The 13,616-nt window shown below is 34.0% G+C and overlaps 2 protein-coding genes across 2 annotated transcripts in view; both read left to right on the top strand.

Annotated features, from left to right (window-relative positions):
* Positions 1–13,616, top strand: part of LOC133190280 (translation initiation factor eIF-2B subunit beta-like) — a 234,850-nt gene that overhangs the window by 140,647 nt on the left and 80,587 nt on the right. The gene's annotated exons all lie outside the window — the stretch shown is intronic.
* On the top strand, positions 2,290–4,840 carry LOC133190816 (uncharacterized). The gene is made up of 4 exons (XM_061326501.1): positions 2,290–2,395; positions 2,835–2,972; positions 4,280–4,324; positions 4,781–4,840. The coding sequence occupies exons 1-4, from the start codon at positions 2,321–2,323 to the stop codon at positions 4,832–4,834; spliced, it is 312 nt and encodes a 103-aa protein (XP_061182485.1). The 5' UTR covers positions 2,290–2,320; the 3' UTR covers positions 4,835–4,840.

The raw sequence follows: 13,616 nt of genomic DNA, 5'->3' as shown, positions 1-13,616 counted from the left end.
TATCACAGCTCATTTTATTCTGTTATACTGTATATACATGCCGACTATAAATAAAATTTACTTTACTTTACTTTAGCAATACATGAAAATCAATCAGTCAGTGTGCATTATAAAAAGACGATTCAGAGCGTACCTTGTCATGAAAAAGACTCAAAAGAAGTACCTTACTCTTAAAGAAGCTGTTATTACTATTCAAGCATGCTTGAGGGGTTACCGTCTATGCGTCATGAATACAAAAGAGAGAGGGCTGCAATTGTCAAGCTACAGTCATGCACCAGAAAGGTTCTCTGTCAGAGAAATTATGCAAGACTGAAACAAACCGTCATTAAAGTTCAAAGACGATATCGTCAAAAAGTCTGTGTTGCAAGAGTGAAAGAGGAATATATGACTATCAAGGGTGCATCCAATATCATTCAAGCACACTACAGAAGTTATCTTCAGAAGCGAGACTACAAACAACGATCATTTGTAGTTCTTCAAAGTGCCGCTAGAGGTTAATTGGAAAGCTAGAAGACAAGTAAAACAAAGAAAACTAGCAATTATCCATATTCAGGCTGTGGCCAGAAAGCTTATTGCTATACAGAGGTTTCAATCTTTGAAGAAATACACAGAATTATGTCAACAGCGCTACCAAGCCAAATTACATGGAAGATTGGTTCATCATCAGTATTTGGCCCTTCGTCAAGCAGCTGTGACAATGCAATCATTCTACAGAGGAAACCAGACTAGGAAAATGATGTTGCTGAGACAAGAGAGTGCCAGAAGAATTCAGTCTTGGTACAAAGGACGAAAACAATACATATTGTACACAGAAGAAAATCAGTCCTTATCTGTCAGAAAACCTACAGAGCTTGTAGGTTAGCACAGTCAGATCGAAAGAACTTCTTGGTCCTTAAGGTAGTACCTATGTCGGAAAAGTCTTTGTCACAAGATTTTCAAACTTTTCAAAATGATAAATTAGCTCTCGCTTATCAATCAGTTAAAAATATATGGTATGTTTCTTCGTTATTAAATGTAGTGCAGTCTGTGCAACTTGGAAGGATAATTTTACACAGAGACTACATATTTTCAGCCATTTTAAGGGTACTGGTCATAAAGAGAATATAATAAATCACTAACATACTTCTTCAAACATCGTCATTTATAGACTTTATTAACTGAACCATATTAAGCAATATTATTCAAGAATAAATTCTTTTTTATTCAATTGACATAAAAGATTAAGTCCACATTTCAACGAATATAGGCAAATGTGCTCAATATTTTTTGAGTCAATTTACCACCTAAATTTGTAAATATTTTTCAAAAGTCTTTGTCAGAATGTTTTCAATCTTTAATATGATGAAGAACATACCCAAATAATTACAAAAAGTAATTAAAATATATACCTTTCCCCGCAAACGAATGAGAACACTCTATTTATCCATACTTCTTTTGTTGACCTTTTTGCACTTACACAGGATTTAATTATTAAATTACTGTTTTGGGGTTACGTTCAGATTTACAATGTGAATATTTATCAAAAATGTATTTTTTTTTTTATTTAAAAAAATAATATTTTCGGGAAACATTATTATTATACACCAACCATTATGAATAATTAACAAATAATTATGAAAGGGAATGCACGTCATTTCATGATAGACATTACAAAATTTACACACAATTTTTAACAGATCTTTGCCTCAGACACTTTTCATCAAGATATTGTACTATTTAGATTTCTTAGGATTTTTGCTTTCCTTCAAAATAGTTGCATGCCATTCACATTATCACAGTTGTGTAACTTCATTACATGAGACATTCTTGAAGAAAGTACGGGAAAAAGTAACATTAAATTAATTATGACGTCATAATGGATCTAGCACCAAAAAAAACAGTCTAAACTAATTTTCTCAGTATGACGTCATACGACGTAGGTTCTACGTTAAAGGAGCAGTTCTTACTATACAGGTATTTTATAAAGGTTACAAGACAAGATGCATATACCAAAGAATGAAGCAGGCCATAGTTTTGCTCCAGTCTGGTTCTAGAGGTTTTCTAGAAAGAAGGAGGCTTAAGAAACTTCATGAAGCTGCGACTATAATACAGCAAGTTTTAAGGAAGTTTGTCATGGTTAGTCTTGCACCAACTTTGAAAATTTAAACTGGCTGGTATATTGGTTGGAACAAGTTGTAGTTCTGCAATAAGCATGTTGGTTTTGTTCGTCATAATTCCTTTTATCTGAAATGAATTTCTTTTGTGGCAGCAGGAGAAAGCAAGACAAACATATTTGTTACAATTCACCAGGAACGTAGAGATTCACCTGAAAGCAACAGTTATGCAGAGAAGCTACAGAAAACATGCATCACTTTGTGAAGCCAAGAAACAACTTCATAGCGCCCTCATAATACAGGTAAGGTTTTCAATTAATTTCTGATATGAATTGTATGATCAAATTTTCTGACTGAAATATCATTGATTAATGTTGGGGGTTCGAGGGCCAAAAATTGTGGGAAAAAAGTGTACTGTAGATTCCTTATTTTACGCGAGTACTTAATATAGCGAAATGGCCCAATGACGTCAAATCGCGAGAAAAATAATTCGCGAATGGGTGATTTATCTAGAGATTTTACATACATTAAAGCACCATAAAAATAAAAGCGAGTAATTTTATTTCACGAGCGGTGCTCCTCGTGTAATTATGCGATAATTTATTCCTCGCGTATATTTAGGAATCTACAGTATTGTCTTGCATGAAATTATATGTACATATGTGCTCATGGTATCTGACTATTGGTTCATGACATGCAAAGAACAAGTTTTGATAATTTTTATTTAATTAATTTTTGCAGAACTGGGTAAAAGGGAGACTGTGCCGCATTCGGTTTCTGAAGCTCAAGAGGTCTGTCCATGTGATTGAAACAGCAGCATTACAGTGGATACACAACAGTCATGATAAAGAAAAGAAACAACCAGCCACCAAAATACAGGTAACAAATATCAAACATGCTAACTGTTATTTATATTAAAGTAGTATATGTATTAGAGCTTTGGATTAAGATGCAGGTGTCCTATGTAGTAATCACCCTGTCCATTCAATGTGAATATACTTTAACTGGAGTCATTATATCATGTCCATCCTAAAAACAGACTTAAATTTACAATATAAGTGAAGGATGGCATGTTCAGACTCTACCATTTGGAAAAGGTCAAGGTTGGAATAAAGATCCTTGAGCATTTATGTAATACAAAACCGATGGTGTATAATTTATTTTTTTAACCTACATTCTTCATTTTTACCTGGTGGAGGATGGTTAGCAGAAACTTGTTGATTCTGAGTGGCTAGATTAGATTAGTATACAGTTAAAGTATATGATTGAGGGAGTTAGCAAGAATTTCCAGTTCCCCAAGGCCAGGACTATTTCCTGAGGCGAAGCCGAGGGAAATATTTCTGGTCGAGGGGAACTGGAATCTTGCTATCTCCCACAATCATGTACTTTTAACTGTTCTATTATACATGTACCGATACAAATGTAAAATTTAGAGGATTCAGATTGCGTGATTTCAAAGCAGGGATTAGCTCACTGAACTAACACACAGGGATAAGTCCATTCACATATCATACCATGTAAAAGTAAAATGAAGAGGATTTCTGATAACCGGGAATTAGCTTTCAAAGCAGGGATTAGCTCATTTGACTAACGCACGGGGATTAGTCCATTCATAACGATTTCTAGGGAATTAGTCACATCTAATGATCTAATGACAATGTTATTTAGGGAAAAAATCGGTAGAGGTATCATAATCACAGTTAACAGTGGAAATTATTACCCTCCCCTGCAAGTGAAGTTAGGGGGTGAGATATAGAAATTAATTTGTCCCTCTGTCTTATCTGCCTATCCATGCAATGCATCCTGAAAATAACTTTGGAAAGTAGCACAAAGATTGCATTAATAATGCTATGAGGATGTGTTATGACCTTGACCAAGGATCATTTGTAAAAGGTGGGAAACTGTTTAATTCGCCATTCCTGTCATGACGCTGTCTTGTAATGGAGAAACATGGGAAGCTCAAAGAAGCAAAAAATAATGCCTTATCTCCTGAAGGTGTGCTGATAGTGACTTGACTATATAAAGATCATTTTGAATTCTTCAAGGTCACTGACAGAAATGTTGTAATACGTAATTACATATATTCTTCCTTGCTTAAATACTTTACAGTATCAGCACCCACAGCCATATTTTGAGGAAAACCTGTGCTTGTATGTGTTATTCTATTTACATTTCTTAATTTTCAGGAAGAAGAGATAGAGGAAGTTCAAGAAAAACCAAAGAAATTGGGTGTATGTTTCATTAATTAATTTCTTTAAATGTATAGTAGAAAAAATTTGTTTTATAGTTTAGGTTTTATTTAATATAAGAATTCAAATACACTTTACATAATTAATTAGTTTGTGATTAACTGATTTTAGAATACAAAATGCTGTCATCTTTTATTTAGCAGTTCATGTTTTCGTTGTCACTAAAATAGCATTATGCTTAAACCCTACAAATATAAAATTTTTGTTTTATCATTGTTGTCACAAAGTTAAAGGTACAGAACCTTTCTAGGATGTCTAAAGAAATAGACTTAAAAGTAGCCATGTATGATTCTTTTGAAGTAGCTACTCAGTAATCCAATTATGATGTCACCAGTAAATTCATATACTTATAGCATCTCTTGACATCTGTATTTGGGTGAAGTTGGACAGGCCAATATTTTATGAACTTTATTCTATCATCTTCTTTCTACATTTCAGAAAATGAAAAGATTCCGAAAATGGCTGAAACGCACTTTCTGTTGCTCAGGATAAATGTAAGTAATATCACTATAATATGTTGAAAGATTTTTTTTCCCTCTGCTGTATTAATCACACTTCCCTTTTCTCCACTCTTAATCAGTTTTTGTTCTTATCCAAAGATGGAAAGTTGGCAATCAAAACTAGATGCTGTCATGAGACAGTAATACCCGCACTAAGGTGTTTGCCTCTAAATGCACACTCCTTCATAGTGGGCTTACCAAGGAAAAAGTCCAAATAATTCTATAATTTACACAGAACATGCATTCGTCAAATCGAGCATAAAATGCTCAGGTGACCATGTGACCCATGAACCTCTTATACGCATTTCATATACTTAATTCATTACCAGTCTGAAATAACAGAATTTAATTAATAATGTAAATTAAGTTTTGATAAAGGGGGGGGGGGATATAAATTTTTGGCCCATAATTGGAACTTTTTAAATTTATTTTCTCAACAACAAATAATATTATTTTAGTACAAAGCGTTTTTGATGAATTTATCAAAATGTGCAAACTTATTTTAGTATTTGATTAGGCAAAAACCTCCTTTAAAAGCCATACCCAATCAATTTTGCCCCCCCCCCCTCCCAACACACACACAATTTGCCTGTTTTTGGAAATAGGCCTAGATGGCAAAGTTATGTTAAAACATCGTTTGTTATGATAATTTAAAATTTGTTCTTGTACTGTACATGTATGTGAACACCTTTTTGAAAATTTCTACATCACATTGGGCTTGCGTCACCCTACCAGTACTAGTACTAGTTTTACCATTATCATTTTTAGATTGCACATGCCATGTGACATGGTGCAGTGTTACATGTATATCAGTGGAAATTAATTCATATTTGTGTTTTAATTGGATTATATTTCAAGAAGTTGACAGGACCTATGACAGTCAGTAAGTACAAGTTTAAGTATAGATTGGGGTAAAATAAACCAAAATGCAAATGGTTAGGTTAAAGTTTAAAAAGGATCAAAGATCATCAGCAATCTCCTATGCAGAGTTGTCGTTCGTTTCTCTCTCAGACACTGAATGTATGAGCCGATGGTAGAGAGTGGATCATCGGATGCCACAATAGACGAATCTCACATTCTGAAGAGTTATCTCCCGTTGTCGACATTACATTCAATTACAGGCACAGATCCGGGAATTTTTTTCCGGGGGGAGGGGGGGGGGGGGTCAACACCTCGGTCCAAAAAAATTTCCAGCCCAAAATTTCCTGAGGAGCAAAAAAAAAAAACAAACAAAATAAAAACAATGATGGTGGGCCGGGTCCATGTTTTTAAAGGGGGAGGGCATCCAAAGTCATTTTTTATTTGCTTCTGTAAATCAGTATATAGTCCTATTTAAATAACTCTGCAAATTCCAGGGGGGGGGGTTCCAATCTCCCTAGCTGCTCCCTGTCCCTGAAATGACAAATGATCACGTGACTCCTAAATAGTAGAAAACTTTTCCATTTGACTATACATAATTTTGTTTCTTGTGTTATTATGTTATGTACATCTAATGGTTTAAGGTTATGAACCCCTGGAGGTCATCCCCACTCTCTTAATGAACTGGAAATGTTCATAATATGACTACATCAAATTAAATAAAAGTGCATCAATGATAAGATTACTTGACATTTCATTCATGAATTTGGGTCAACCCTTGTACCCTCCTAGAATTAGGAATGAAAATCATTCAAAGAGATGGACCATTAAACTATTTGTATATATTCACATTTTTTTTTATGTCAAACGAAAGTATTAGACTAGTTTGCATACATGAACAAACAGGGGTCTGGGAAGGGGAAGGGGCAAGGGGAAGGAGTCATCTCTTTACGTCTTAATTGTTGAAAATTCCTAAAATGAATGTTAACCTCAAATCCGACTTGTACGTCTTCATTACTTTTAAGTGGTGGTGTCTCCGTATGAGTGAAAAATTCCCAAGAGGGACATTTAACAACAAACAAACATTAATGACTTAAAAAACACAATATACATGTACATGTTTATTAGTCAATGGATATACTTCTATCATATCCCTAGTTCTCCTTTGAATCAGAAATGATGATATAAATATTTTAAGAATGATTAAGAGTTGAAAAGGTTGTGCATTTTAAAATTCACTAAGCTCTGTGGTTGAATTAGCTATACCAGTTTAGCTTATTTTGCTACTCAAAGCACCTTGATTAACTATTTTTAATCATACTGTTTTCTGAAATGTGAAGTTTTTTCAACATGGATACAAGTCATACCTTTTCAGCTTCTGAAAACAATGCATGAAAAAAAAACTGCTTTTCAAATACTGTAACTCTTTCGAAGTACTTGTGATCATCAGTTTTTAGCTCACTTGAGTTTTTCTGGTTTTCTGATCACATTTTGTCACCCATCTGTCCGCCTGTAAACTTTTCACATTTTTGTCTTCTTCACTAGAACCGCTGGGCCAATTTCAACCAACCCTGCCACAAAGCATCTTGGGTAAAGGGGATTCAAGTTTTTTCATGTGAAGGGTCACACCCTTTTTCAAGGGGGGATAATCAAGAATTAGTGAAAATTTGGTGGTATCATTTTTAAAAAAGGCTTAACAAGAACCACTGACTGGGCCCAAAAAGTTGAAACTTTCTTTACATAGACAGTGTAGCTTCAAATTTGTTAAAATTATGACCCACTGGGGTAGGGTGGGGCCACATATGGGGATCCAATGATTTACATAGAAAAATGCAGGGGATTTTTTCCATCATAAATCTTCTTCTCATGAACAACAAGGACATTATTGTCGTCCATTTTCACAAAAGGGACCTAGGGGACATTAAATCTCATTTGTCTGTCAGTCTGTCCGTTTGTCTAGCTGTCCGTCTGTCACAATAAATTTAACCTTGGTCATAACTTCTGAATAATAAGAGATAGGGCTTTCATATTTCACATGTACATTACCTACAAGAACTTTCTAAACATACCATGATTTTTGAACCCATGACCTTCACCTTGAAGTTTGACCTACTTTCCAAAAAATTTAACATTATTTTAAATGATCATTTTTGAAAGAGAAAAGATAGGGCGTTCATATTATACATGTATATTACCTGTGACAAGACCTTTCTAAATATATCATGACTTTTGACTCTGTGACATTGAACTTGAAGTTTAACCTACTTTTCAAAAATGTTATATTTCCTTATAACTTTTGATTGAGAAGAGATAGGACTTTTATATTTGACATGTACATTACCTGTAACAAGATGTTTCCAAGCATGCTATGATTTTTTTACCCCTTGACCTTGATGTTTTTTACCTAATTTTCAAAAATTTTAACTTTGGTGATTACTTTTGAATGACATATGATAAGGCCTGCATATTTGAAACAATATGTCATAAATAATGGCATCCCATCCACTAGGACACGGAAAGCAGGGGACCACAATTCTTTGAATTTGCTTGTTAGTCATTTTGATATATTTACATTTCCAGGTATTTTTCCTTAAGATTCTTTGCAAATTAGATGATTGTTCATTTTCTCATGAACTACCATGAAATGAGCATGAATATCTCCATTGTTACGTCATAATACTGTACTTGACGTCAAAACTATAGTGCAAACTGTTTTGCTTCAAAAATGACAGTTGAATGGCGTAACTTGTGGAAACTCATCAGAAAAATAATGTAAATATAAGAAATGAATTTAATTTTTGAAAATTCATGAGGTACATGAACTACAACGCTTCACGCCAGCATATTTAACATGAAGCGCTAACACGCTTCATGAAATATGCCGGCGTGACGCGTCGTAGTTCATGTCCTCATGAATCTTCAAAAATTAAATTCATTTCTTAAATGGAAACATCCTCATATAGTGTAGATTCAAGTTTTTTATGCCCTGCCATGAATATGGCCGAGGCATATAGTGTTTGTCATGTCCGACTTCAATAAAACGTCATATGCTGATACATACTGATGTAAGCTTTTGAACTGCATCAAAATTTTTGACCTTGACTTTTCCTTTGACCTTGACCTTACTTTTCTTAAATTAGTGTCTAGATCAGTTTTGAATAAACAATTCAAGATATATTTATCAAACTTCATATGCTGATATATACTGCTGAGAGATATCAATTGCATCAACTTTTTTGACCTTGACTTTTCCTTTGACCTTGACCTCACTTTTTTAAATTAGTGTTTATCTACATTTTAAAACGTAGATAAGCTCAGTTTTAAATAAATCATTCAAGATATTTTTATCAATTTGAAACCTAATATGCTGATATGTATTAGTGAGAGCTATTCAACTGCATCAAAAACTTTTCACCTTGCACTTTCCTGTGACCTTGACCTCCCTTCTCTTTAAGTTGTATTTTGCTTAGTTTTAAAGAAACAATCTAAGATATATTTATGTAAGCATGCACTTATACATAATTTTGTGAGAATTTATCATCTATATCCATTTTTTTTAGATTTTAGTTTCAATTTTAAAGAAACTGTTCAAGATATTCTCATCAAACTTCATACACTCATACAAATTTTCATGTTGCATTAGTAATATACATTCGGCGGGGCATTTATGTCCTATGGACATATTTCTAGTTTTCAAATCATGACCTCCGAGGATAGGGTCAGGCCACAATAAGGGATCAAAGTTTTATAGAGATTTAAAAGGAAAAAAAAATCTTCAAAATTCTTCTTTTTAAGAACAACAAAAGCATGATTAATATGGAAACATTCCCAAGAAGTGTAGATTCAAGTTTGTACAAATCATGACCCGATGGGTTAGGGAGGGGCCATTTTTTTCCTGCCCCTATTTGCTATCCACATGGAAATGCAAATTTTAAAACCATTTTACACATCCACAGGACAAAATAAATCATCTTCCAAATGATCATGATTTAAGGCCAGTGCATAAAATACTAGATGCTGTCATGAGACAGTAATACCCGCACTAAGGTGTTTGCCTCTAAATGCACACTCCTTCATATTGGGCTTACCAAGGAGAAAGTCCAAATAATTCTATAATTTACACAGTACATGTATTCGTCAAATCGAGCATAAAATGCTCAGGTGACCATGTGACCCATGAACCTCTTATACGCATTTCATATACTTAATTCATTACCAGTCTGAAATATCAGAATTTAATTAATGTTGTAAATTAGGTTTTAATAAAAAGGGGGGGATATAAATTTTTGGCCCATAATTGGAACTTTTTAAATTAAATTTATCTTCTCAACAACAAATAATATTATTTTAGTACAAAGCGTTTTTGATGAATTTATCAAAATGTGCAAACTTCTTTTAGTATTTGATTAGGCAAAAACCTCCTTGAAAAGCCATACCCAATCAATTTATATGTGTCCCCCCCCCCCCAAATACACACACACACAATTTGCCTGTTTTTGGAAATAGGCCTAGATGGCAAAGTTATGTTAAAACATCGTTTGTTATGATAATTTAAAATTTGTTCTTGTACTGTACATGTATGTGAACACCTTTTTGAAAATTTCTACATCACATTGGGCTTGCGTCACCCTACCAGTACTAGTACTAGTTTTACCATTATCATTTTTAGATTGCACATGCCATGTGACATGGTGCAGTGTTACATGTATATCAGTGGAAACTAGATGCTGTCATGAGACAGTAATACCCGCACTAAGGTGTTTGCCTCTAGATGCACACTCCTTCATATTGGGCTTACCAAGGAAAAAGTCCAAATAATTCTATAATTTACACAATACATGTATTCGTCAAATCGAGCATAAAATGCTCAGGTGACCATGTGACCCATGAACCTCTTATACGCATTTCATATACTTAATTCATTACCAGTCTGAAATATCAGAATTTAATTAATGTTGTAAATTAGGTTTTAATAAAAAGAGGGGGGGGGGGGATATAAATTTTTGGCCCATAATTGGAACTTTTTAAATTAAATTTATCTTCTCAACAACAAATAATATTATTTTAGTACAAAGCGTTTTTGATGAATTTATCAAAATGTGCAAACTTTTTTTAGTATTTGATTAGGCAAAAACCTCCTTGAAAAGCCATACCCAATCAATTTATATGTGTCCCCCCCCCCCCCCCCAGATACACACACACACAATTTGCCTGTTTTTGGAAATAGGCCTAGATGGCAAAGTTATGTTAAAACATCGTTTGTTATGATAATTTAAAATTTGTTCTTGTACTGTACATGTATGTGAACACCTTTTTGAAAATTTCTACATCACATTGGGCTTGCGTCACCCTACCAGTACTAGTACTAGTTTTACCATTATCATTTTTAGATTGCACATGCCATGTGACATGGTGCAGTGTTACATGTATATCAGTGGAAATTAATTCATTTTGTGTTTTAATTGGATTATATTTCATGAAGTTGACAGGACCTATGACAGTCGGTAAGTACAAGTTTAAGTATAGATTGGGGTAAAATAAACCAAAATGCAAATGGTTAGGTTAAAGTTTAAAAAGGATCAAAGATCATCGGCAATCTCCTATGCAGAGTTGTCGTTCGTTTCTCTCTCAGACACTGAATGTATGAGCCGATCGTAGAGAGTGGATCATCGATGCCACAATAGACGAATTTCACATTCTGAAGAGTTATCTCCCGTTGTCGACATTACATTCAGTTACAGGCATAGATCCGGGAATTTTTTTCCGGGGGGGGAGGGGGGTCCACACCTCGGTCCAAAAAAATTCCAGCCCAGAATTTCCTGAGGAGCAAAATAAAAAAAAAAACAAACAAACAAACAAAATAAAAACAATGATGGTGGGGTCCATGTTTTTAAAGGGGGAGGGCATCCAAAGTCATTTTTTATTTGCTTCTGTAAATCAGTATATAGTCCTAAATAACTCTGCAAATTCCAGGGGGAGGGGGGGGGGGTTCCAATCTCCCTAGCCGCTCCCTGTCCCTGAAATGACAAATGATCATGCGACTCCTAAATAGTAGAAAATTTTTCCATTTGACTAGACATAATTTTGTTTCTTGTGTTATTATGTTATGTACATCTAATGGTTTAAGGTTATGAACCCTTGAGGTCATCCCCACTCTCTTGTTCATAATATGACTACATCAAATTAAATAGAAGTGCATCAATGATAAGATTACTTGACATTTCATTCATGAATTTGGGTCAACCTAGAATTAGGAATGAAAATCATTCAAAGAGATGGACCATTAAACTATTTGTATGTATTCACATTTTTTTTATGTCAAACCAAAGTATTAGACTAGTTTGCATACATGAACAAACTGGGGTCTGGGAAGGGGAAGGGGCAAGGGGAAGGAGTTATCTCTTTACGTCTTAATTAATTGTTGAAAATTCCTAAAATGAATGTTAACCTTAAATCCGACTTGTACGTCTTCATTATTTTTAAGTGGTGGTGTCTCCGTATGAGTGAAAAATTCCCAAGAGGGACATTTAACAACAAACAAACATTAATGACTTAAAAAACACAATATACATGTACATGTTTATTAGTCAATGGATATACTTCTGATCATATCTCTAGTTCTCCCTTGAATCAGAAATGATGATATAAATATTTTAAGAATGATTAAGAGTTGAAAAGGTTGTGCATTTTAAAATTCACTAAGCTCTGTGGTTGAATTAGCTATACCAGTTTAGCTTATTTTGCTACTCAAAGCACCTTGATTAACTATTTTTAATCATACTGTTTTCTGAAATGTGAAGTTTTTTCAACATGGATACAAGTCATACCTTTTCAGCTTCTGAAAACAATTAATGCATGAAAAAAAAACTGCTTTTCAAATACTGTAACTCTTTCCAAGTACTTGTGATCATCAGTTTTTAGTTCACTTGAGTTTTTCTGGTTTTCTGATCACATTTTGTTTGTCATTCATCTGTCCGCCTGTAAACTTTTCACATTTTTGTCTTCTTCACTAGAACCGCTGGGCCAATTTCAACCAACCCAGCCACAAAGCATCTTTGGGTAAAGGGGATTCAAGTTTGTTCAAGTGAAGGGTCACACCCTCTTTCAAGGGGGGGATAATCAAGAATTAGTGAAAATTTGGTGGTATCATTTTAAAAAAGTCTTATCAAGAACCACTGACTGGGCCCAAAAAGTTGAAACTTTCTTTACATAGACAGTGTAGCTTCAAATTTGTTAAAATTATGACCCACTGGGGTAGGATGGGGTCACATATGGGGATCCAATGATTTACATAGAAAAATGCAGGGGATTTTTTCCATCATAAATCTTCTTCTCATGAATAGCAAGGGCATTATTGTCGTCCGTTTTCACAAAAGGGACCTAGGGGACATTAAATCTCATTTGTCTGTCAGTCTGTCCGTTTGTCAGTCTGTCCGTCTGTCACAATAAATTTAACCTTGGTCATAACTTCTGAATAATAAGAGATAGGGATTTCATATTTCACATGTACATTACCTACAAGAACTTTCTAAACATACCATGATTTTTGAACCCATGACCTTGACCTTGAAGTTTGACCTACTTTTCAAAAAATTTAACATTATTTCAAATGATCATTTTGAAAGAGAAAAGATAGGGCGTTCATATTATACATGTATATTACCTGTGACAAGACCTTTCTAAATATATCATGACTTTTGACTCTGTGACATTGACCTTGAAGTTTAACCTACTTTTCAAAAATGTTATATTTCCTTATAACTTTTGATTGAGAAGAGATAGGACTTTTATATTTGACATGTACATTACCTGTAACAATATGTTTCCAAGCATGCTATGATTTTTTACCCCTTGACCTTGATGTTTTACCTAATTTTCAAAAATTTTAACTTTGGTGATTACTTTTGAATGACATA

This window comes from Saccostrea echinata, unplaced genomic scaffold (assembly GCF_033153115.1).
Source record: "Saccostrea echinata isolate AGI-Se365-2 ecotype Australia unplaced genomic scaffold, CSIRO_AGI_Sech_v1 ptg000022l, whole genome shotgun sequence".
Taxonomy (NCBI): domain Eukaryota; kingdom Metazoa; phylum Mollusca; class Bivalvia; order Ostreida; family Ostreidae; genus Saccostrea; species Saccostrea echinata.
Note: the sequence above shows the minus strand (reverse complement) of the source record. Positions and strands in the feature narration are given on the sequence as shown.